At 36.4% G+C, this 23,591-nt stretch overlaps 1 protein-coding gene across 1 annotated transcript in view; it reads left to right on the forward strand.

The window, feature by feature from the left end:
- Positions 1–23,591, forward strand: part of LOC6030971 — a 79,684-nt gene that overhangs the window by 12,018 nt on the left and 44,075 nt on the right. Inside the window, exon 2 of the mRNA XM_038259466.1 lies at positions 4,953–5,736. Within this exon, the coding sequence (XP_038115394.1) occupies positions 5,556–5,736 (181 nt within the window). The 5' untranslated portion in view covers positions 4,953–5,555. The remainder of the gene's footprint in view (positions 1–4,952; positions 5,737–23,591) is intronic.

Here is a 23,591-nt window from a genome sequence, read left to right on the forward strand (position 1 = left end):
ATTTTATTTTCGCAAATTTATTTTCAAATTACCATTTTATCGAGAAAGACAACCAAAAACTGACTATAACTCGATAACGGTGGACTTAAGCACATAATATAAAAACTTTTCGATTGTTTACTCGATTTATTTCAAAAATCAAGCTATATTTGTGTTTGGACCATAATTTAACTCTTTCCAAACAATTTTTTTTTTTTCATAAATCATTATCGTGGAAATCAAATATTTATCATTTTTGTGATAGCTCAAAAGATTGCATTATTGACATCTTGAACAGGTCGAAAAAATAAAAAATATATTTATGAACGAATTAGTTTTGTGTTTAAAAGTGTAATAATGTAAATTATTTCTGAATTGTCTTTAGGGACCATCCATAAACCACGTGGACACCTTATGGGGGTATGACGATTGTCCACGGTCCATACAAAAGATTTTTTTTTGTATGGACAATTGTCCACGAAGGGGGGGGGGGGGGGTTGAGATTTCCAAAAAAGTGTCCACGTGGTTTATGGATGGTCCCTTACTTATATCTACATCTTTGCCTAAGACAACTAATTAATTAGTCAAATTGTCATTTAATGAATTCCAAGGGAATTGCTCTGATGCATATCTTTGTGAACCCAAAAATATTACTTCCAGATTACTTGATTTTGATTTGAAAATAGAAATGTTATCAGATGATCTTTTTTAACTACATTTCAGGCTCGATTTTCTCAAGCCTCGATTATCCGGGTTCTTTTGTTCTTGTGTTCAGGATGTCATCTTAAGCAACTTTTTTTCTTCCATAAACTTTACTTGACTTGTTTTAGATTGTGCTTGTTTCTAGTAGAATTTGGCTTAGTTTTGCTCTTATTATTATTGCCTTTTTCTGTGTGGGTTTTTTATATTTTTGAAGTGTCTTTTTGACTTGTTATCATATTTTCTGCTATTGTAAAATTGTTAAAAAATGCTTCTCGTCTGGTGTTTTACAAAAATTGATGCATACTTATTTTAACTTTAATAATTATAATTTTAATAATTTAGGAAATGCCAGTCAAAAGTCATAGTCACAATCACATATAACATGTCAAGCTTCCAACTCTAACATTTTCTTTTTTTTTAGATCGAAGTCCGTCTAGAAGCGAAATTGGGTTGTAGAGGATTAGTAATGAAATAATATCGTTTTTTATTTTCAAATTAAAACATCAAAACCGAGTTCAGTGACCTCATGTTGATCAAATTTAAGTGGTTGGTGTTTGTTTCATTACCAAATGCATTTTCTTTATATTTTTTGCCGAAATCTTTGATTTCAAAGCGCAAAGACTCAAATAAGACTAAGACAGTGAAGAACAAACATTTTCCAAAGTTATTTTTTCCAAGAAAATCAGATAATTTATACTGACTGTAAATATAAGCATATTTTTTATTTTTTGAATTCTCTAAACAAATTGAATGCACTATATTTTGACTTTACCGATAGTTCGAATTTGAATTTCAGTTGATTGATTGAATTTACGTTGAAAAACATTGTTGTATGGCAAGAAACTTTTTTTTACCAAACTCCCATCCTTTTACGGTACTTCAACCTGTTTCGCCACTTCACCAGCTCCATTCACATGATTGACCCAAACGGCGCGCCACAACCCTACGTGTGTGAATCTCAAATCTACCAACTCAATTCAAGAGTCATCTGATGGCTGCGATGATGATGATTTGTTTCGAAAACAACTTTTGCGCGAGATTACGTCAAAATGTGGCGTTTGTTGAGCTTGGTCCGGTCATTTGAAAGTCTCCACCACTGCGGCTGCCCTTTCCGGTTGTTTCGTGGCAATTAAGTCACAAACGCCGCAGAGAAACAGAGAGCGGCAGATTTGACCCTAAGGACTGAAAAGTTACTTTCACCTGCTGACACAGTGCAGTGCAGGATTGAGCTGGAGGGGGTGCCCTTCGGTGGGCAATCAGCCGGGATCAATTAGTTTGGATAATTTGTAGGTTTTCCTTTGTTTGAAGTGAATTGCTGAAGGTCACTTGGATGGAGTGTGTTGGTTGGGTAATTTTTGAGACAACCAAATAGCAAATTTTCCAAATGATTAAAATTGTCACCACTTCAATCTAGTCGCCCATTTAAATTGAAACCATTCCCCCGAAAAACCTCGCCAGGTGTCTCGACTGGTATTTTTCGAAGATTTCGACTTTCGTCAAGGTGAAAGCGTCTTCAAAAGTCGAATCGAAAAAAAACCTGTTTGGGGAGGGTCCCCAACAGAAAATTCCACTTCACCGTGACAAGGGATTGGCCAAAAACTTGAATTTTTCGGCATCTTCACTGTTTTTGGTCGGTGTGTCGGTGGAGAGCGGGCGGAACATTTGCGCGATTTATGAATTGAGGAGGTGATATGCATGTGAAGTGAATAACTTGCGCAGGTAATCCCTCATCGAAGACAATCGATTGTGGTGAACAGGTTGCTTGAAACTGGTGCTATAAGCGGTTTGACGAAGAGAAATTATTGATAGCTTGGTGCCTTGAACAACATTTACTTAACACGAAATCGGTTGGAGAGTTCATTGATTTGAGGAGATCAATTAGTTTGTTTTTTTTTTATTCGTCAAAAAACGTCCATACAAATTGAGGAGTGGACAGTTAAAAATGGTTTGTAAATGTCCAAAAATCTGTAACTTACAAAAACATTCTGATCGCATTGGTGTCTTTGACGAAGTTTTAGTTGAGATAAATGCAGAAAAAAATTGAGGAACACCCTCAGTTACTTCCTTTTTTAAATTTAACTTTCAACTTCAAAAATCAAATTGCGCAAAAATATAGTTATTGACACTTTGTATTCTTGGATTCATTTTAGATGATATTTTTGGGCAATTGCATAATGTGATGAAATATGTTTGCCTGAGATCTGATTTTTTGATATGTGAATTTTCTAAAAAGGATGAATTATGGTAGCAATGAAATTTCAACTTAATATTTTGAGTATAATATAATATGCAATTGAAAATAATTCTTATAACTTATATAAAATATGCTGACACAAAATTGAAATCATTTTCAGGTAAGACGATTGCAAATTTTATTTTATGTTATGACAAATACTTCTATACCTAAAATCAATTCAGGACGCATTGCATAAATCCTATTAATGTATGTTGAAAACTTTAAATTAACATTTTAAATCTTTTTAAGCATTTTTTGATACTTTTTGTGTATCTGAAATTCGACAATCGGACTTGAAATTTTAATTTAATTTTAGTTAAATTAATTGAATTATAATTTGATAGTGTCTGAAGAGAAGCGTAGAGGAAAATGAGGCATGTTTTAGTGCGATCCAAATAATGTGAAATATTCAAATTAGAGGTGGGCAAAAAAAGAGCGAACCGCTCAAAGAGCCGGTTCACTGAAAAGAGCGAACGAACCGTGGCTCACAAAAAAAGAACCGCGGTTCTTTTTTATACTCCGGTCTTTTGAAAGAACCGTTTCAATATGGCATGATTTTTGTTATTAATATAATTTATTGAATTTCCAAAAAAATCAATTTGTTTTTGGGAATTGAAAATGCAATACCGGAATACAAATTTTAGCATTTCAAATAGCATAATTTGTCAAATATTACCAAAAATCTACTGAATATTTGTGAGATTTTAGAAAAAAATAATCATTTTGTCCGATTAAACTTTAGCGTTTATAGACTTTATCTATTAAATTAGAATGTAAAGAAGGGTTCACAGAATATTTTCTCCAAATAAAATCGCACGATTCTTGAAAAAATCTTTTTTATCCAAATTTTAAAAAGAACGAAAGAGCCGTTCAAAAGAGCGGCTCTTTTTAATGAACAAACGAAAAAGAGCGGTTTTGCCCACCTCTAATTCAAATGTTGATATCCAGCATCCATCCATCATATTTTCAATGTTTACCGGTGGATTTTTTTTCTGAAATTTATGCTCTACGTTTTAAAAGGTTCTTAACCATTTAATAAGGACTTTCAAAAATAAGTTTTTTTTATCTAATTAAACACAAATTTTAAATTTGCTTTAATTTTTGTGAACAGAATTAGAGAAAAAATTCTTGGGAATGTTTTTTTTTTGTAGTAATACAGTCTCAAGGTTTTATTGGGATAACAGTTTATTTATAATTCATTATTAACTTAAAGTTGCTTCAAAACTATTATTGAGACATTTAATCTTAAATGGCTTTTAACTAAAGTAAAATATAAATAACATTTTAAGCTTTTTAAAGTATTTAAGCAATCTCTAGAATACATTTTCAACGTTTTTTCACATGACTTTTAGCGATTTGGTCACAAGATTTTGATTTATTATTCAATCACCAATTTTTAATTGTCATCTTATAATAGGCGAGATCAACAAATGCCCCGAAAATAGTGTCAGTTGGTACCGAAAACAGGTTTAAGCCTCTGCCTAACACATTAGCACAATTTGCACGTATCTCTTTTTTCTCTACACTCTTTTCCCCAAATGTAGCACGCAACGCATTTCCCAATCCCATTTCGCTCCAAATCCAACCGTTTACTAAAAAAAGAAGATCTCAGCCGTCAAATCTCGCTAATTTCACTAAACGCTGCCTAATCGAGCGAGCGCGGCACCTGCATTGCATCATAAAAACACACACGTCTGTTTTTTTTTCCGTTAAGGTGAACTCTTCTCCAATACCAAAAACACGCACCACTTGCGTGCTGTGGACCATCGCTCGAAGTTACACGGAGAGCAGAAAAAAAGGAAAGCGTTTTATCGAGATAATTTACATAACATTTGCGAGGAGTAGGCCTAGCAAACAACAAACAAAAAATCACGCACTCAATCGTGTAAAATTGATTTGTGTTGAGCTCACCCTTAACCGAAAAAAGCAGTGTCTTGAGTGTCTTAAGTACACGGAGGGGAAACTTACTAATTATCGGTGCACTACAACAGTTTCGTGCGTTGCAATTTACAAATTTCTCTCTTTCAATTCACAGATTTCGTTGCTCCCGGCAACGCTGCCAAACGGGGCGCAGTGCTGCCAGTTCTCCTCACCTCACCACGCGAAAGATCGGGTCGTGTGAGCTAACATTTCGGGGTCTCCTCCTGCTGCTCAACTCAGGCTCATAATAATATCAGCTGCTGCTGCGGCGAGTGCTGGTTCAGAAGTGTAATCCGTGTTACGAAAATAACCAGTGTGCTGTTTTGTTTGGTTTCGGTTTTGGAGAAGCTGCAATTGCGCAAATAGTACAAATCTTAGGGTGATACCCCTACAAACAAGGTGGTGACAGTGTGTGTGTGTCGAAAGTGTCAACGCGGTCGTTTTGTCGGCAAAGTGTGAAAATTAGAAAGGTCGTGTAGAAAATTGGATAGATTTTTTCGTTCGGTTTGCTTCTTCAACGCCATCTCCATCTCAAAAGTGTGCAAAGTGTGTGAGCAAAGCCTGATGCAACAGCAGCAGCAGCACTGGTTTTTGCTTTCTGGTTAGGCAATCGCGCAGCAATCCAGTTTCGTGGAGTTTTGTGGAGTGTGTGCTTTTTTTTCTAAATTGGGATCGCAGTAGTCCGAATGTGCCAACGGTCGCCGAAGTCGTCGTAACCATGATAAGAAGATTGCCAAAGTTATGCGTTGCCACGGCGACGCTGGTGCTGCTGCTCGGGGCCATCCTGGACTGGCCGGTGGCGGAGGCCCACGTGGCGTTGACGTTCCCGCCCGCCCGAAAGTATGACCTGGATTTTCTGGACAACTCCAGAACCAAAGCGCCCTGTGGAATGCCGAAAGGTGAGTTGGTCAATTTTGAACGAATCTATTAGCCACCCAAAAAGTGTCCCAAAGCGCCCTCCTCCCGGCCCCAAAGTGGATCGATTTCACACCTGATTCGTTTTGGCCACCTTTAATAGACCTACTGCGATGAAGCGGAGATATCCAACCGAGGTGAAATCTCTGTGGCGTTTAAAAGAAAGTCACCTCTCAAACAAAATCAACCGTAAAAATGGCGACGACGACGACAACACGCAGAGTGCGTCCCAGTCACGTGGTCAGGGTGAGAGCCTGGGACGAGGGGTGGCCAGCGACGAAATGGTCATTTACAAATCCGGTGAAAATAAGGTCTTTTTCGCTTCATTTTTGCGCCCACTTTTACGGAATGGTTCCGGTTTTTGCGATGGGATTGTTTTTTTTTTTGGGGTTAAAACAAAATGCTCCTGGAGCGAGAATCGCTTTTAAAATAAATTAATTAGGGTACTCTGGATTGTTTTCTGGATGGAAGCTGATATGATAGTATTGTTAGTTGTTTTTGATCGCTGTTGGCTTCATAAATGCTCTGAAAAGAGGGAAACATTTAACGTTTTGTCGCGAAATGGGTTAATTACTCGTTGAGATACCGTGTATCTGTTATCATGGAAATATATTTCAGTTTTGAAGTGGTTTCACTGTCCATGTTCGCATAAATGAATTTTCATAACCTGTGAGTTAATGATGGATGCTGGTTTTAAAATAAAAAAAAATAAAAAATTTTAAAAGGGCTAAATAGTGAATATTACGCTCATTTAAAAAGTTAGTCTTGATTTAAAAAAAATCAAAAAAAAAATTCGAGAAGATCGGAAAATTTTACGAAATGGTGGGTTGTTTTGATGAGATTTAGAATACTTCAATTTCGTGTTTCTTTTTCTTAAAGCGGTTCTATCTCAGCAACCCGTGGTCCAATCTTCAATGTCTTTTAGACAATTTTATAGCAAATTTTCTGAACTTTTCAAAAAAATTTTTTTTAAAGATGTTCACTCATGGTCACTATTTTTTAAAATAGAAGAACTTCAAATATTTCGCTAAAATCAAACATTCGGTGGCAATATCTTGAAAACGGAGCCCTTTATCAGAAAATCTTTAAAGTACTTTTCGATTGCAAATTCAATTTTGCATTAAAAAATAATGTCACACTTGTTTTTGCATAAAACTTCGATTTTTTCCAAAAATCATTATTTATTAAAAAATTCATAACTCGGCGGCAGATTTTTTGGCCATGTTTTTCTATGGCTCAAAAGTTGGTGATTTTTGTCCCCTAAAACATATCAAAAAATCTCGAAAATCAAAAAATACGTATTTTGGGAAATTGAGCTTTAGTAAATAAAAAGTTGATTAAAAAATCTGCATTTTTTTCCGGTTTTTTTTTCTCAATAGGGGTCGTGCATAAACCACGTGGTCTCCTTAGGGGGGGAGGGGGTCCGAAATCCGACCGAAAAAAACCATGAAAAGCCATTGGGGGGAGGGGGGGGGTCGACGGCTGACCACGTGGCCTTTAAAAAAATATTTTCTTAAAAAAAAACAAAAAAATACGCGCTTTAAATTTACTTATATGCATACATTTTTTGTTACACTTCAAAACCATATAATGATTGTGTTTAAAATTATTACTTATATTTCAATGTCATAATATTTTCCAATTCAATATTGAATTATATATTTCGGCAGATTCATATCAATACTTTGAGCCTGTTAAAAAATAAAGTGACAGTATCCAAAGTTAATATACCCTAAAAAATGCGTACCATAATGCAAACACAATTTCATTTTTTTGTTGATGGTATCAAGTAGCTAAAAATGTGCTTGCAAATTTGCATTGAAAGTAGATGTAGTCTTCGATAGTTCTATTTTGGAACAACTTAAAAAATAAATATTGCTGACAATTTTATAAGATTTTCGTAACAAGGCAAAAAACTAAATATGTATTATAAATGAAGTGTCTAAAAATGATTCTCTGTGAAAAAAAAATAATCAAAATCTCAGATCTTAGCTAATTACCGTAGCTGGTCCAATAAGTGATCGAAGAATCTTAATCGAAAAATTTCCTTTTGACACTTTAAACAAACTCAAGATATCTTGTATCTCCTCTCTCATGCAATATTTTTTCAGTACAAAGAAACTAAAAACCCCAATTTCAGGATTATCGCGCAAAATTTCAGTTTCACTACCTCATTTGCAAGTGAAACGTCTAACATTAAAAAATAACCAGTAACGAAAAACGAACGATACATACTTTAAGATTCACCAAAAAATTTGATGAACATTTTGGTCTAAAATATATTCCTTATTTCATGGGTTACACAACTCGGATTGTTGTATTACATAACATTTCATAAAATACACGATTACTATCCATCGTCAAAGTTGTACACGGAGAAAAAAGAGTTCTTAAAATCGTGAACAAGCGTTCATGAAAATGGGAACCTCGAACAAAGTGTTCAAATTCCATGGTACGATTTTGAAAAACGTACCATGAAATTTGAACACTTTGTTCGTGGTTCTCATTTTCATGAACGCTTGTTCACGATTTTGGGAACTCTTTTTTCTCCGTGTAGGTATTTTTTTAAGTTTTTTTTTATGTTAAAAGGGACCATCTCTTGAGCCAAAGAGTAACATGGGCAAACATTTTAGATTTTTAGAGAAAAAAAACGAGCTTCAAGCAAACATTGTTTTTGTTTCTCAATTAATTTAATGATTAAAAAAATAGGGGCCTTTCCTGAAAATATTAGTTTTTCTTTAAGCTGAGAAAATATACTATACCCTCAACTTCATATTTGAGATAAAACCACTCAAATATATAGACACATTAAAATAATAACTAAAAAGTTTTAAAGAGTCATTTAATATTCAAATGCCGATATCAATTTGTGAAATAAATTTCAATTCAATGCCGTCAAGATCAACATAAATAAAATTCATTAAAAAAGATGGAACGGTACTTTCAACTCGCTTGAAAAATTATCTTATTTAATATTTTTTTGTATTTATTTTGAGGTAATATCTCCAACCAAAAGTAAGATCAAAAATCTTAAATCGTAGATAATTGCCTACAGACATGCATTGGCACTGCACTTGGTTAGCACGCGTGCTATTTTTACGGATAGCACTGCGTTTTTGATCATAGCACTTGCCCTCGCACTCTAACTAAACTGGTAACTAAGTTGATTTTTCCATTTGTTGACAAGAAAACAACGATCACCAACATTAAAATAGTGATACGAGTAATTTCAATCATTTACATTGGAAAGTTTGGTGTGTTGCAAGCGTGCAAGGCTTCGATGTGCCTATTTAAACAACTGAAAAAAATGTAAAATAAATTCCAAATTTTAGTTCAATCTTTTTTAAATTTACCAAAACACGTAGTCAAAATCAATTTAAAGTAAGAGTAAGACTTAAACAATTTGGATGTCCATGACTATAAAAATGATTTTTAACGCGTTGTCTACAACTTTTCCAAAGATACGAAATCGATTTTCGAGCAATTCTATACGAAATCGGACTTTATACTTAAATTTTAATGGTTTGATTTTTTTAATTCGTCTGAAACCTTTTTTGGTTCCCAAGCCATTTTGCATCATTAGTTTGTCCATATAGTTTTCCATACAAATTTGGCAGCAATGAAAATTAAAAAATCTGTATCTCTTGAAGAAATTTTTGGTCGATTTGGTGTCTTCGGCAAAGTTATAGTTATGGATAAGGACTACACTGAAAAAAATGATAAATGGTAATTAACTTTGCTGATTTTTAATATCACTTTTTGTCACAAAAACATGATTTGCAAAAAAACACTATATTCTTTTTTTTTAATTTTGCCAACTTTTCAGAAATTTTCAGAACGGGCAAAACATCGTTGTTTGAGTCATGAATTTTTGAATCAATACTGATGACCGCAACTTAATTTCAATTTTATTTTTCGATGTAAAATCAAATTTGCAATCTAAAAGTACTTAGTGAAATTTTCATAAAGTGCACCGTTTTCAAGTTATAGCTATTTTTAGGTAACTTTTTTAAAAAATTCGTTGCAGTTATTAATTTAAAAAAAACTAGTGGCCAAGTTTGCCTAATTTTGAAAAAAAAAATATTTTTGATATGCTGAGAAAATTCGATGTTGCTTTGTTTCTAAGATATTGCCATGCAAAGATTTTAAAACAGGAAAATGGATGTTTACTACCCAAACAACCCATAATTTTCTTATGTCGGTGCGTGGTGCGATTTTCAATGTTTATGAATAAAACTTTCGTGAAATTTTCCGATCTTTTCGAAATCAATATTTTCAAAAAAAAAATTAAGACTAACATTTCAAAAGGTCGTAATATTGAATGTTTGTCCCTGTCTCTGATTCTTGTATGGAGAAAAAAATAAACAGCTCGACTTTTTTGGACACACTGAATCATTGGAATCAATCATGCTTAATTAAAAAGAAAAGTTGCTTTAGTTTGGATTTTTATGAATGTTTGGAATAAAATAAATATTAACTAGGATCTTTCACAACTAGGTATTTTCCTTAAAATAAAATGAAAATATTTTTTTCCTGAAACAAAACTTTTCTATTTAATTAATTTCAGTTTTAAGAAAATATTTTAAAGCGCATTTAAATTAAATCATGAATGCTGTTTATAAATCAAAATAGCTTTAATTCTTAAAGCATATTTATTCAGGATGCAATTAATTGCACTGCAATTCCATAATTTTGAATACATATGTTTTACTAAGTTGCTTGTTTTGTTGAGAGTATTTTTTACTTTCTGTACCATTTCAATAAATTGTTATACTGTTATTATTTACCTGAAAATTTGTGATATCATACTTTTTTCACACTTTTAAGTGAATTTCTGTTTTTTTTTTATATATTATTAAATTGGTTTTAATGGTGTTACAGCACCTACACAAATTAAAATGTTTTTTGTTTGACCCAATGTCACCCCCTCTAAAGGGTGAGTTTGAGTTAATTTTAAAACGATTGGCATTTATGAACGGTGTGATTATACTAGCCATATTCTGAGAAAATGTTGGTAAATTCAGGAGCATTCCCCAACAATATTTATTTCAACATAATTTGAAATGTTTTTATTGTGTTAAAATAACAACAGTAATATCGTTTTTTGACCAAGAGTAACCACCACTGACGGTACATCATTTGTGGATAAACATTTTTGAAATCTATACTTATTTTGTTTTTTTTTAAGATTGTTCACCTGGGAGGAAAAAGCCACGTGGTCATATAGGGGGTGGGGGGTTGGCGTGAAACCACGAAAAACCATGAGGGGGGAGGGGGGGGGGGGTCAAAAATTGTCCAAAAAAAGGCCACGTGGTTTATGCACGACCCCTAGGGAAGGCCCCCACAAAGTTTGATCCAAATAAAAAAATACAAATAAAATCCATTTCCGGTTTTGGTAGAGAACTGCTCTAGTTTCACGACGGAATTGCAATAAAAGTTTTTGGAATATTTTCCGTCGTTTTAAAAAAAATGTGACACTGCCGACTGAATTTTGTCCAACTTGTGGTATAGCTCAGAGGATTTTATTTTTAAGAGTGTTACTTTTTCTGAGAAGTCATCGATCAGAAATTCCGTTTTCAAGATACAGGTTTTTGGAATATTTCAACAGCCGTTTTGTATGGACAGCTGCCAAAATTATGTGAATACTAGTATGGACGAACTTATGAGCAAAATGACTTCTTTGTCAAAGAAGCTTCAGCCTCACCCGAGTTGTGATAGATTTTTGTATCAGGAACAAATTGTCTGAACAAATTTCCAAAAATCGTTCAGTGCCCACATCAAAACGAAGCTAGGAATCCTACCAAAAATGTTCTGTTGTTCATTTTGTTTCATGAAATGATTAGTTTCCATAATTCTTTTCTTTTTTTAAGAAAGTTGTATTGTCTTCTATTTGAACAAAACTTTGATTTATAAAAATAATAAGAAATCTCATAATACTACCTCTAGTCAAAAATGGCTATCTCACTGTCCACAGCTAGCAAAGCATCCAAACCTAGCTCCAAACTAATCCTTCGCTCAAACCGAACCCACTATCAACATCGAGGGTGCCGCAGTCAGGTTTTCCTGTGAAGAAATATATAACCAAACCAATTTCCCCTTCAGCGACCAACCTGCTCTAATGACATGCAAATACCTGTTTCATAAATGATTATTTCTCCAGTGAACTACTTTTTTTAAGCTGTGCGCTCTTTCCGCCGTCACACCTCCTTCTGGGCCCATATGCATAACGCTGCTGCTGCTGGCGAGGATAACCGGAATCGGTCCAAGTCTCACTTTCAACCAGCACCATGAGTGATAAAGTGAGCTGGGAAGAAAAACAAGTTCCGGCTGATTAGCCCCTGGATGAATATAACACATTCAGTCCATTTCCTCAACTATCGGGGTGAGTCTAGCAGCATGCGACTTAAGCTGGTTTAACGTTGGCAGCGAAAGTGTGTTGCTAAAGCTTAAACGCCTCGCGCATAATTAGATCGATTATCGTGCGAGGCATCAATTAGTTTCGATTGCTCTTACTTTCCGCCATGAATCATGGAATGCGAATTTTGCACGATCACACGTACCATCGCACATGACTTGCTAACTACTTTTACCCTTAGAGGCAATTGTTGAGGGGTTGCATCGTTTGGGTGGAATTAAAAATAAATTTTAATCCTAAATTAAACCTAATTTCAGTACAAATTATTTCAAGCTAATTTTCACTAAAATTTTATTTCATTGAAATTGGCAAAAATGATTATTCCTCCCCCCTTAATAATGACTCCCAGTTTTACTCGTCAGTTCGGTCACAGTGGGCCAAGATCAGCCCGGGCGTCTCCAGTAGTCATCACAGTAGGCCAGGTTACTTCCTCGAACTCATTACTTGTGCGCGCCGTCATTATGACGGGGCGGTCGTCCCATTTCTGTCCTTCTCTCGAGTGACGGGTGTGCGATCGAGGTTGGCACTGACTACAATTGAGCCCAACCCCGGCAAGTGGGACGAACCGACTCAGCCAACTTGGATGAAATTTATCTATTTTTTTAGTTTTGTTTTAATTTCACGTTGCGGCATACCTGCACAGTTCATCACGGTAGGCACGATGCACTCCACGTATGTGCAATGAAATTCATAAACTTTTGACCTCAAACCGGGTGCCACGTGGGGCCAAAAGGGTACCCCCGTGAGGCCACCCGGTCGCCGGGCCAACAGCTGGCCGTCGGATCCGATGTTGTAATATTGTGGCACGCGAGGGCTCAATTTGCTCTCGAAATTATGATGAGTGGAAGTAATGGTAGTGGAGCGAGCGCCGAACAGCTGTGTACGATTTTTTTTGGCAATTTTGGGCTTTCGATTTCCACTTCCTGTGATGTCTATTTTCGCTCTTTGCGGGTTTTTTTTTGGGTGATCGTTCCGAATGTTATGTAATGCGGTGAATGCGGGAAATTACGGGCTGTTTTGCGCTGTCAGCAAAAGCCTTTCAGTTGAACTTTACTCGGTTGAAATATATTCAAAAAATGTAAATGTTACAGTTTCAGAAGTCTTTTATTCATGGCATCCTGAGACGATAACAATAGAATGTAAAGTCTTGTCAATTTCTATTGAAAAAACTTCATTGCTCTGGTCTTTTTATAATTTTCCATTTTTTCACTTAATTAAATATCTTCTCAAAATTTGATCAAATCGTCAATGTTTTTTGATAATGTGTACCTGTGGGGCCCATTACCTACTTTGGAAAACATTAAAACAACTTTAACTTTTGATTGCATATTATTTTTCAAAAGAATTTTAAATAAAGCAGTTGCAAATATTTTCAAAAAATTATGTCGCCCCTCTTTCCTCCCACCCTTTAAAATCGGTCCAAATTTTTTTTTTAAATTTTTCTTCAAGGTATCATAAAAGATTCTTTCTAGCGAAACGTTTTCGATCCTTGACTTATTTTGAAAACTAATTATGGCAAAACAACTGGACTGGTGCAAAATGCATATATTAATATATTAAAACACTTTTTTTTTTAATTAAAATGTTGAAGCCATGGATTTTATATGTTTTGCCGCCTTCGATTTTTGTCAAAGTCGGGAAACATAAATTTATAACAATATTTGTTGCGACCTGTGAAGTAAAAAATAAATAATTGGCAATAATTTTGAAGTCATTCTACTTTTTTCGATAACTTGTGACGGTGGGGTGACAGGACTCCTTTAATTTAACTGGATTTTCACAAAAGGCACGGTTTGCAATGATTTTAAGGTCGAAAAGATATAAATTTTTGTGTAAAAAGTTCTTTATGCTAAATTGGACACCCGATTCGAAGGCGGGATCCAAATTCTAAAAAATAACGTATTTTTCATCAAAAAATAGTTAAATTTTTTTTAACAATCTTTGCCATTTCCCGTTCCTTAACTGTCAAAAATTGTGTGTTGTGACATATTATGAGAATATTTTTGTACTGTTCGAATTTGCAATCACCCAACGATGCAATTTTTTCATTCAGAACAAAAATAAAAATCATTTTGAAAAAAAAAACTTTGCAGGGTTAGGTTTACAGTGTTCCATAATTTGTTAAAGTTGCAGAGCAGACAAAAATTAAACATTTATGATTACTTTTACACTTAAGAGGTTTTTATGGATTCTTCACAACTAATCAGAATTCAACGAAAAAGTTTTTTGTTAAAGGTAGTATTTTGAAATATCTTAAACCAGTTTTTCACCCAAAAAACTCAACCCAGTGTTTGAAATAGTATATTAATTTCCGGAAATTTCACCAAATTTCGCATAAGTATAAATCTTTGAACGTTTGTTGTGGCTCGTGTATTGCTCGATTGTAGAGATTTGTCTAAAACCTCATACTGACGATCATTGCTCACGGGCAAAAAAATTTAAACACCTATAACATTCTTTGAATATTTGTTCATGGCATAACGCATTTGTTTCGTTAAGAAATGATTATTATTTAAGATTTCCAATTTGGAATAGTAACTGCTGTGAGTAAAAATTTAACTGAGAACAAATAATTTGTATGATATAAGCATTGTTACAGTTGTACTGCCCATGTTCGCATAAATGTCCCATATGCAAAAACAGCAAGCTGAGAAAACACATTTGAAGTTTGTCCCATACATAAGGCTACGTGTTAAGTTTTCGCGAAAAAACTGGATTTCCTCCTGATTTCTAGAACAAAGTACTGGATGTTATAGGCTCTTTTGAAAGATTACATGATTTTGGACTAAACTGCATCAATAACTCGAAATTGATGAAAATGCATATGGGACATTTATGCGATCAGGGGCAGTGTACTACTTTTGAATTTAAAAAGTATCAATAAATTTTTGAAAAAAAAAAAATATCCTTGGCTCTGATTTTTTTTCTTCTAAAACTGTGGTCAAAAATTCAAAATTTATTAAAAAGCCAAAAAATGCTCTATTTGCTTAAAAGTACAAAACAAATATTTCCCCTAATTTTTCGAGAAAACCTTTGAAGCGGGGTACAAAATTATCAAGTAAAGTTTGCCTTGTTGGGTTTTTCTTGAAGGGTCATTCATCCCGGATATTTTTTTATAAATTATGCTTGCCATTTAATTAGACTTACTTAGAGGTTACTTAGACGAGTTTTTATAAATTGAGTAAATTTAGCCTATACAATCTTTAAGATAATTAAGTGGGTTCTCTTTGTGATTTTATCATAGAGACCGTTGTGAAAGGGAATTATCAGGATATAAAACGAAATAATCGAAGAAAACAGGAAAGTTTTTTGAGAAATCAAAAATTGACAAACGGGAAGTTGACTGTACATAGGAATCTCTTCCTTTGAACGAAATTTCAAAACCGCAATGTTATGAATTTTACTTTGTTTTTTATTAGAAAGAAATTTAAAACTATTAATTGTTTTAAGAGTTGTTCTATGAAATATAATGAATCATTGGCTGAATGTAGAAACTTTGTGACGAAAAACACAGTCTAAGATGACCATCTCCATGCGAATGCGAAAAAAATACAGGCTTCCCAAATCAATTCAATTTCAATTCATTCAATTTTTCATCAAATCAAACTAATAAGTTCAATGTTTTGCCTTGATCAATTTTTCGATACAAATCATGTCCCTGGTCTGAGAAGCATGAAATTACATTGTCGCTACAGTTGAACCATTCGACCATTAGTCGTCTAGCAAATACTCCGAGTACCGTCAACAGCAATGGCGGACCATGTGACATTAGTGACAGTTGACTGCTCAGGATTTAATCAAAAGAAATAAACTCATAAATCATTCGTATCAGAAAAGCACTTGGCGCAGTTTCCCGCTCACGAGCAATTAATATTCAAGTTGTCTCAAAACAGTGCATTTTTCTCCCTTTGTACTTCACAAAGTGGTTCGTAGGTTGCTGCTTTGCCAATACTGCTGCCCCTTAAAATTGCCATGCATGCATGCATACAATCGCGATTTGCTCGCCATAGACAAGACACTTTCACTATCGCTCAACGGCGCGCCATCGTAGATCGATCGGCGACTCCAAGAAGCGCCCTCTTGAGAGTCGTTTTCTCCAAACCGACTACCAACTCCGCGAGAGACGATGCCCAAAACCGATAGCCCAGCGCTTGCTTCGATCAGCTTCAAAATTTGAATTACAGGTCTTGTCGCAGCGGCATGGCCAGCTGAGAAAACCACCAGTTTCAGTGACCAAAGAGCAACTCCAAGTCTCCTCCTTTGGGACATTAAGCGGTCATGTGGCACCGACGGCGACGGTTGTGGTGGTGGGTGAAGGAGTGGTCGCCGAGCGCACCTTCGGAATGCGGTTCCACCACATTGGTTCGCGGGTCCCACGTCCCCTTACCCGCCTTACAGTGTATACCTGGTCTTGGTTTGGCCAAAACAACACCCCGCGCGCGCAGATCTGCGTTCGCCGTCGGGCGGCACCTTGTTATTAAAACCGCGCGCGCGCGCTCTCTTGCCAAGTTCTTTTTCTTTCTCTTTCTGGTGATCGCGTAAGTGAATACACACACACTCGGGCGCGCGGTTTTGTGACGGTATTTTTTCCTCATCATCATCATCATCAACAACAACAGTAGAGAAACAACAATAATAACAAACAGTAGTATGCAGTACTAGTAACAACAACAATAACACCAGAAGATCTGAAAGGCAGCTCTGGAAATCAACGGTGCGGATCTGTATTGGAATTGGATGGTTTTTCATACTTTGTTTTTTTTTTTTTTTTTTTTTTGTTTAACAAACCAGCAATCTGTCTGTTTGCCAACGTGTGAAATTTATGTCGCACTGCTGGCTGCATAATATCAGGTGGTGATGATGACTTGGGCTCTGCATGTTTTTTGAAAGTCGCAAGAATAAGATTAAATTGTTATTGAACTGGAACTAGAATTTGCCCGCACTTTTAACAACAAGAATTTGAATTTGAATTTTTTTTTGAATTAAATATACTTTATTGAATCTTTCATATAATAATTACATTTGGTTTACATAATAAGTGGTCAGCTGTGGCTCTTCAGCTTTAGTTTGCTTTTCGTGATTTAAACACTGTTCATTTTCTTAACTTTAAAAGTATATGATTTATCATTTTTGTAACACTAGGTACAACGAGGAAAAAAATTAAGAAAACATAACCTAACCTAAAACTAACTTAATCTTACCATAAACTAAACCAATCCTTGAATCAAGGGGTATTCAGATATAGCACATTTTTCCCTGAATTTCAAACATTTTTCTTGAATCTTCTGATCCAACATTTTTACTTCTGCTAATTCATGAACCTCACTTGATCTTGTCCAGCCAGGAACATTCAAAACCATTTTGAGTACCTTGTTTTGGACACGCTGGAGCTTCAATTTATGAGTTCTAGCGCAACACTCCCAAACAGGTACTGCATACTCAATAACGGGGTAAATTATTTGTTTGTAAACTGCTAGCTTATTTTTCAAAGATAGCTTTGATTTTCTGTTAATTAAAGGATACAAACACCTGATGAGAATGCTGCACTTGTTCAATATTTTATCTACATGCTGCCGAAACAATAGTTTCGAGTCAAGTATGAGACCTAAATAGACAACTTCCTTTGACCAGGGTATTGAAACATCATTCATTTTAATCAAAACATCATCCTTTGGGACAAATCGGGCCGATTTGGAAAGTGGAAAAATGATGGTTTGAGTTTTGGCTGCATTTATGCGAATTTTCCAGTCGCCAAAGTATTCGGAAAGAACGTCAAGACCCTTCTGAAGACGGCCAACTAAATATCTGGTTATTTTACCCTTATAAATAACGGCAGTGTCATCAGCAAAAAGTGACAACACACCATTACCAGGAAGAGTAGGCAAATCAGATGTAAAAATATTGTACAGAAGTGGGCCAAGAATACTTCCTTGGGAACCCCAGCATCAATGTTGAATAATCCAGAAGCAATCCCATTCAGAAAAACCCTGAACGATCTCTCCGAAAGATAGTGCTGGATAATTTTGATAAGATACATTGGAAAACCGTATAAATACAGTTTATGTATCAAACCATCATGCCAAACATTGTCAAAAGCCTTCTCAACATCCAACAAAGCCATAGCAGTTGATTTAGACTCAAGCTTGTTCTGCTTGATGATTTTAGTTACTCTCGTAAGCTGATGAGCAGTATTATGTCCCTTTCGGAAGCCAAACTGCTCATTCAAAATTATATTATTATCGTTGGTAAAATCCAAAAGCCTTGAATAGATGACCTTCTCAAAGAGTTTGGACAGACTACTCAAAAGACTAATGGGACGATAACTTGTTGGCGATGTTGGATCTTTTGAGGCTTCAAAATTGGTATGACTTTGCCCAGCTTCCAATTGGTGGGGAAGTAACCAAGTTGCAAACATTTATTGAAAATATTGGCTAGATGTTGAAAGAACTGATCACTCTGTTTTTCAACACTAGATTAAAATGTTATCAAAGCCAGGAGCTTTCATATTTTTCATTTGTTTTACTGCAACTTTGACTTCCTCACCAGAAACATGGGAATCTGCAGGAAATTCAAAGGTAGAGTCATTGATTGTTGAAATACTATTGGCAACTGATGTTTCTTTACGGCTGGTCATGGAAGCGCCAAGATTATGTGAACTAACAAAATGAAGCCCAAGTGCATTTGCCTTTTCCTCGGATGTAATCAAAGGAGAATCCTCAACAATAAGAGGAGGAATAGGCTTTGGTTTGTTTTTAAGAACTTTTGAAAGTTTCCAAAATGGTTTTGAATAATTCCCAAGCTGGCTTACATGTTTTGAAAATTCTTGATTTCTGATATTGTCAAGTCGGTCTTGTATGATTTTGTTCAAATTGTTCACTGAAATCTTTTGTCATAGTCCCCAGTCCGTTGATATTGTCTCCTATAAACATTCCTAAGTCTAATCAAGTGTTTAGTATCTACGTCAATATCAGTTACCTTAAAATTAACAGGAACCTCCCGAACGTTGGCAGCCTCTGCTTGGTTGATAGCCTGCTGGATCACCTCCAGCGAACGATCAATATCGGCAGAAGTTTCCGGGTGTTGATCATAGTCGATGTTGCTGTCTACCACTTGCTGAAACTGCTGCCAGTCAACGTTGTGGTAATCTTTCCGGGTTGGTTGCCGCTGCGGAGTAACGGAAGCTCCAACCTCCACAACCACCGGATAGTGATCAGAACTCAACTCTTCAAACACCTCAGGATGAGCCACGTTCTCAGCCATATTGGTAATGAAGAAGTCGATGATTGAGTGATTCCCAGACCGAGCCACCCTCGTTGGACGATCCGGACTCACAACGTTGTAGTATCCGTTTTGCAGATCGTTGTGCAGAATCACTCCGTTCCGATTCCTCCTGCTGTTGCCCCAAACTTCATGCTTCGCGTTGAGGTCACCAGCGATGATGTACTTTGCGCTCCGCCGTGTCAGCTTCTGGATATCGCTCTTCAGTTTTGCTGCTGAACCATCTCTGGCATTCACCTGACGTGGGCAGTATGCAGCAATGAAGAGTACTGGGCCAACAGAAGTGGGAATTTCCACCCCAACGGCCTCGATGATGTCCAGCTTGAAGTGTGGCAGCCGGCGTGGCTTGAGATCACGATGAACAGCGACAAGCACACCTCCTCCTCCAGAGGTGGTCCTATCGAGCTGCGTCGCGATCTTGTAGTTTTGCAGATAAACTTTTTCACCGGGCTTCAGATGAGTTTCCGTGATGGCAGCTACGTCGATCTCCTTCTCGCGAAGAAAATCCACCAGCTCTAAATTCTTCCTCCTAATGGAGCAAGCGTTCCAATTCAGCAGCTTGAGGGACCTACGATCCATACTGGATGACGAACGAGGTCAGCACTTCAATCTGCTGGGTCTTGGTTTTGCATCCACGCAGTGCAGCGGACATCTGTTTGAAAATATTGAGGAGTTCGGTTGAGGTGTAAAGATCATTACCATTTTCCTCAACTGCTGGTTCTTGGGTTGGTCTTGGCTCCTGGCTGAAGCCCGGTGGTGGCGGTCTCGGCTCCTGGCTGGAACCCGGCCGTGGATGATTCATCTCAGCTCTCTTCCTGGGATCCAACGGCAACGGTGCCAAGTTTGGGACCTGGCGTCGCGGTTGAAGAGGTGGAAAATTTTGCTCCACCAGGGCTGGAGGAGTTCTACGACGCTGAGGCTGATTCTTCGTCGATGCTTGCTGCCGAATTTTCACGAACTCAGCTCTCTTGGGGCACTTTCGGTCGGTTGACGAGTGCTCACCGTTGCAGTTGAGGCACTTCACCAGCGAATCTTGGATGCACTGGGATGTGATGTGCGCATCGGTACCACATTTGGCGCAACGACGCTTCAGGTGGCAGTTCTTACCTCCGTGCCCGAAACCCAGGCAGTTGAAGCATTGTGTGACGTCACGATGCACTGGTCGGTATCGCTCCCACGACACGATAATGTTGAAAACCGCTCGGATTGCCTTCAGCTCAGGAAGCGTCGTCGATCCCTTAGCCAAATGCAGCAGGTAGAGCTGGTCACGGTACTTGATGTCTTTGTTGCGTCGGCTCATTTTGTGCACGGCCAACACATCCAGTTTCAAAACTTTTAGCTCGGCAGCTAATTCCTCCACTGGCATGTCGTACAGACCTCTGACGACGATTTTGTACGGCTTATCCATGGCGACATCATGGGTAAAGTACTCCGCCTCGTTTTCGGTCAAGTAATCCTTGACCAGTTGATAGTGCTGCCTGGATTGCACCAGCACTTAAATCCGTCCTGACACAGACGAATGTTGCCTAGGACTTTCCCAGACTTGATGAGTTCAACCAGCCCCGCTCGAAAGTCGATCGTTGCTGCTGATTGCCGTACATAAAAAGGAGGCAGTTTCTCCTTTCGCTGTTTCACTTCATTCTCCTTTGCTTCCGCTACCTGGTCCTCGTCAGGCAGTCCAGCGAACTTGTTGTTCTTCAAAAGCTGCTCCTCGTGCGATGAAGAGTTCTCCTCCTCCTCATCCATCGGTACAGTACCGTCGCTCTTTTTCGTCTTTTTGCTGTTCGATGTCACTTCCAAAAGCACCTTCCTTTTGGAAATTCCCGGTTTTTGGCCATCAGTTGAGGCCTCAACCTTCCTTTTGGAAATTCCCACTTTTTTGCCTGCTTGAGCCGCAGGTAGGGCAATATTGCCGGCGTTTTGCGCCGGGACGCGACGAGTCATGTTGATTCAGACAACCTTCACCAACGAATGCTCGGATAACAATGCAAGAATTTGATAAACTAAGCAACCAGTTATTTACATTTGCAGTCGCATATTCCACTAAACTGGACTGCGAAAAAATTGCGATTAACAGCTGAAAACAAGCGACTAACCTCAGGTCGCTTGATCATCTTTTGGGAAATTTTAAATTTGCTAAGCCAGATTGCGCAAAGTACAAGTTATTGGCAATTGCGCAATATTATGACCAATAATAAATGCAGTTTTTGTCTCTTCACATCTAAAAAGCAGCAGGTATTAATTATCTGTTTTATTGACAATAACTTTAAATCCCTTGCAAACAATTTTTTTTTCGCAGACAATTTTAAACACATTTTAAATTTTTTTTAACGTTTATTGTTTTCTTTTTGGAAAATCGGACATAGTAGTCCGTTGCAAATTTGTTTTAAAGTTTACTACTTTATTTTTTAAGAAAGCTTGAAGGTGCTCGAGCGGGAATTCTCGGATCAAAAATTTACTATTTTTTAATCTCTCGATTCTTGGAAAATTTGTCACGGCTTCCGGGAATTTTGAATTTTTAAGCAAAACAATATAAAACCAATTAAAGATTACTCTTATTTTCCTCAGAATTTGCATTTATTATGTTCAAGGAGTGAACCACACTAATTCTCCATTCTAACATCTCTACGAAATCGGTCTTTTTTTTAATTTTAATTTTTTTATTTTTCAATCTGGCTGAAATTTTTTGGTGCCTTCGGTATGCCCAAAGAAGTCTTTTTTAGCATCATTAGTTTGTCGTTTTCCTTATACTATACGGTAAATTTTTTTTGGTGATTTTTAATTTCACTTTTTGTCACTTAAACTTGATTTGCCAAAAAAAACACACTATTTTTATTTTTTATATGTTTTAGGGGACAACAAATGCCATTTTTTCAGAAATTCCCAGGTTCGCAAAAAATCTTTGACCGAGAATTTTTCAATCAATACTGATTCAAAAAAAATCAAAATATCGGTCGCAAAAATATTTCTACTTCATTTTTCGATGTTAAATCAAATTTTGCAATCAAAAAGTAATTTAGTGAAATTTTGATAAAGTGCATTGGTTTTAGGTTAAAGCCATTTTTAGGTAACTTTTTTGAAATTAGTCGCTGTTTTTTTATTTTTTTAAACCAGTGCACATGTTTGCCCACTTTTGAAAAAAATATGTTTGAAAAGCTGAGCAAATCCTCTTTTTTGCATTTTTGAACTTTGTTAATGGGTAATTCTCCGCCAACTCACACAGCAGTTGCCCCGACCCCTCTTCGATTTGCGTGAAACTTTGTCCTAAGGGGTAACTTTTGTTCCTGATTACGAATCCGAGGTCCGTTTTTTGATATCTCGTGACGGAGGGGCGGTACGACCCCTTCCATTTTAGAACATGCGAAAAAAGAGGTGTTTTTCAATAATTTGCAGCGTGAAACGGTGATGAGATAGAAATTTGGAGTCAAAGGGACTTTTATGTAAAATTAGACGCCCGATTTGATGGCGTACTCAGAACTCCGAAAAAACGTATTTTTCATCGAAAAAAACACTAAAAAAGTTTTAAAAATTCTCCCATTTTCCGTTACTCGACTGTAAATTTTTTTGGAACATGTCATTTTATGGGAAATTTAATGTACTTTTCGATCTACATTGACCCAGAAGGGTCATTTTTTCATTTAGAACAACATTTTTCATTTTAAAATTTCGTGTTTTTTCTAACTTTGCAGGGTTATTTTTTAGAGTGTAACAATGTTCTACAAAGTTGTAGAACAGACAAAAACAAAAATTTTGATATACAGACATAAGGGGTTTGCTTATAAACATCACGAGTTATCGCGACTTTACGAAAAAAAGTTTTGAAAAAGTTGGTCGTCATCGATCATGGCCGTTCATGGTCACCCGCGACAGACACGGACGACGAAACAAAGAGAAACGCAAAAAGTAACTTTTTCAAAACTTTTATTCGTAAAATCGCGATAACTCGTGATGTTTATAAGCAAACCCCTTATGTCTATATATCATTTTTTTTTGTAATTGTCTGCTCTACAACTTTGTAGAACATGGTTACACTCTTAAAAATAACTCTGCAAAGTTAGAAAAAACACGAAATTTTAAAATGAAAAATTTTGCTCTAAATGAAAAAATGACCCTTCTGGGTCAATGTAGATTCGAAAAGTACATTAA

Source organism: Culex quinquefasciatus, chromosome 3, assembly GCF_015732765.1.
Source record: "Culex quinquefasciatus strain JHB chromosome 3, VPISU_Cqui_1.0_pri_paternal, whole genome shotgun sequence".
Taxonomy (NCBI): Eukaryota; Metazoa; Arthropoda; class Insecta; order Diptera; family Culicidae; genus Culex; species Culex quinquefasciatus.